The following is a 1,430-nucleotide window of genomic DNA, read 5'->3' as shown; positions in this document are numbered from 1 at the left end:
CCCCGCGCTGGAGCCGCTCGGGTCCCCGCTGTGCGCGCCGCAGCCTGCGCGCCGAGCCCCGCGCGGGGGAGGAGCCGGGACTACACGGGAGCCGCGGGCGGGGTTGCGGGGAGGGAGGACCGCTCAGGTCACCAGCCCCGCCACCCGGGACAGCTGGGAGCCAAGGCGCTCCTCCTCCCCAGCCTGCTGCTGGGCGTCTTCTAAAGTGGGGGTGTGGGGGGTTCCCTGGACACGGCCCTGGCAAGGCTGCCCCCGGGGTGCCCTGGAGGCAGAACAGACGGGTGGGATCTGGGACTTGCAACGGAGAGAAACATCCCGCACCGCACCGCACCGCCGAAGCCAGGGGACAAGGCAGAACAGCGCTGCAGCCAGCCATCTGTTGTGATTCAGGGACTTTCCCCCTCATTTTTGGCTTACGTGTGAATGTTTGCGTTTGCACGTGGAAGCGGGAGATATTCGTTGGGTATATTCACTCTCCACTTTTTTGGATCTCACTACACAGTCCTGGAAGGAACTAGCTGTATAGACCGGGATGGCCTCTGATTTCATAGCCTGCCTCTGCCTCCCAAGTGCTGGGATTAAAGCCATACACCACCACACTTGATAGCCCCTTGTTTTTCTGAGACAAGGTCTCTCACAGCCTAGGCTCACCAGTTCAGCTAGACTGAGCTGGTCAACCTTTTCCATGGATAGGTCTCTCTTTGGCCCCCACTGCTGGTTTTCAGATGCTTGATGATGCCAGTCCAGCTTTTACATGGGTGCCGGAGACCTGAACTCACGCTTCATGCTTGAGCTGCAAGCATTTTGAGTACGGAATCATTCCCTCAGCCTCTCTTTTGGGATTTTTGAGACTGGGTCTCATTAGCTCTGGCTGGCCTGCAACTCACAGTAGACCAGGCTAGCCTCCAGCAGGCCCTCCTGCCCTAGGATTACAAGTTCATGTCATCACAACGGAGCTAAGCTGCAGGAACTTGTCAAACAGTAGCTGACACCCTCCCCCAGTGAGCTGAGAATGGACTTGAGCATGCAAGCCCAAGCTGGTCATCCCCCTGCTTGGGAGGCTGAAGCAGGAGAATCAGGAGTTTGAAGTCGGCCTGGGTGGGGCTACATAGACTGAGGCCAACCCAGACTGCATAGTGAGACCCTGTCTCAAGAAATAACAACCAAAAAGGCCAAGGGAGTTTCTGAAGCAGCCATGGCAGACATGGTTGACACAGAGCTGAGTCATCTCCCTGGTCAGGTGTCCTCCATAACCTTTCCTGACCTCTGCTCTGACCTGAAGGGATCTGCCATAGCCTTAGCCTCCAGCATGGGCCATTCTAAGTGCTCTCTCTCTCTCTCTCTCTCTCTCTCTCTCTCTCCCTCTCCTTGTGCTTGTGGATGAGAGGTGAACTCCCAGCTACTGCTCCAGCTCCAAGCCTGTCTGCTGC

General features: G+C 57.5%; 1 protein-coding gene across 1 annotated transcript in view; it reads right to left on the bottom strand.

Moving 5' to 3' along the window:
- Nucleotides 1-687, bottom strand: part of Clec2l (C-type lectin domain family 2 member L) — a 16,844-nt gene extending 16,157 nt beyond the window's left edge. The window contains exon 1 of the mRNA XM_055602038.1: nucleotides 652-687. Coding sequence (XP_055458013.1) covers nucleotides 652-687 — 36 coding nt within the window. The remainder of the gene's footprint in view (nucleotides 1-651) is intronic.
- Nucleotides 688-1,430: the final 743 nt, after the last annotated feature.

Source organism: Psammomys obesus, unplaced genomic scaffold (genome assembly GCF_907164565.1).
Source record: "Psammomys obesus unplaced genomic scaffold, mPsaObe1.curated_primary_1811, whole genome shotgun sequence".
In the NCBI taxonomy this organism is placed as follows: Eukaryota; Metazoa; Chordata; class Mammalia; order Rodentia; family Muridae; genus Psammomys; species Psammomys obesus.
Note: the sequence above shows the minus strand (reverse complement) of the source record. Positions and strands in the feature narration are given on the sequence as shown.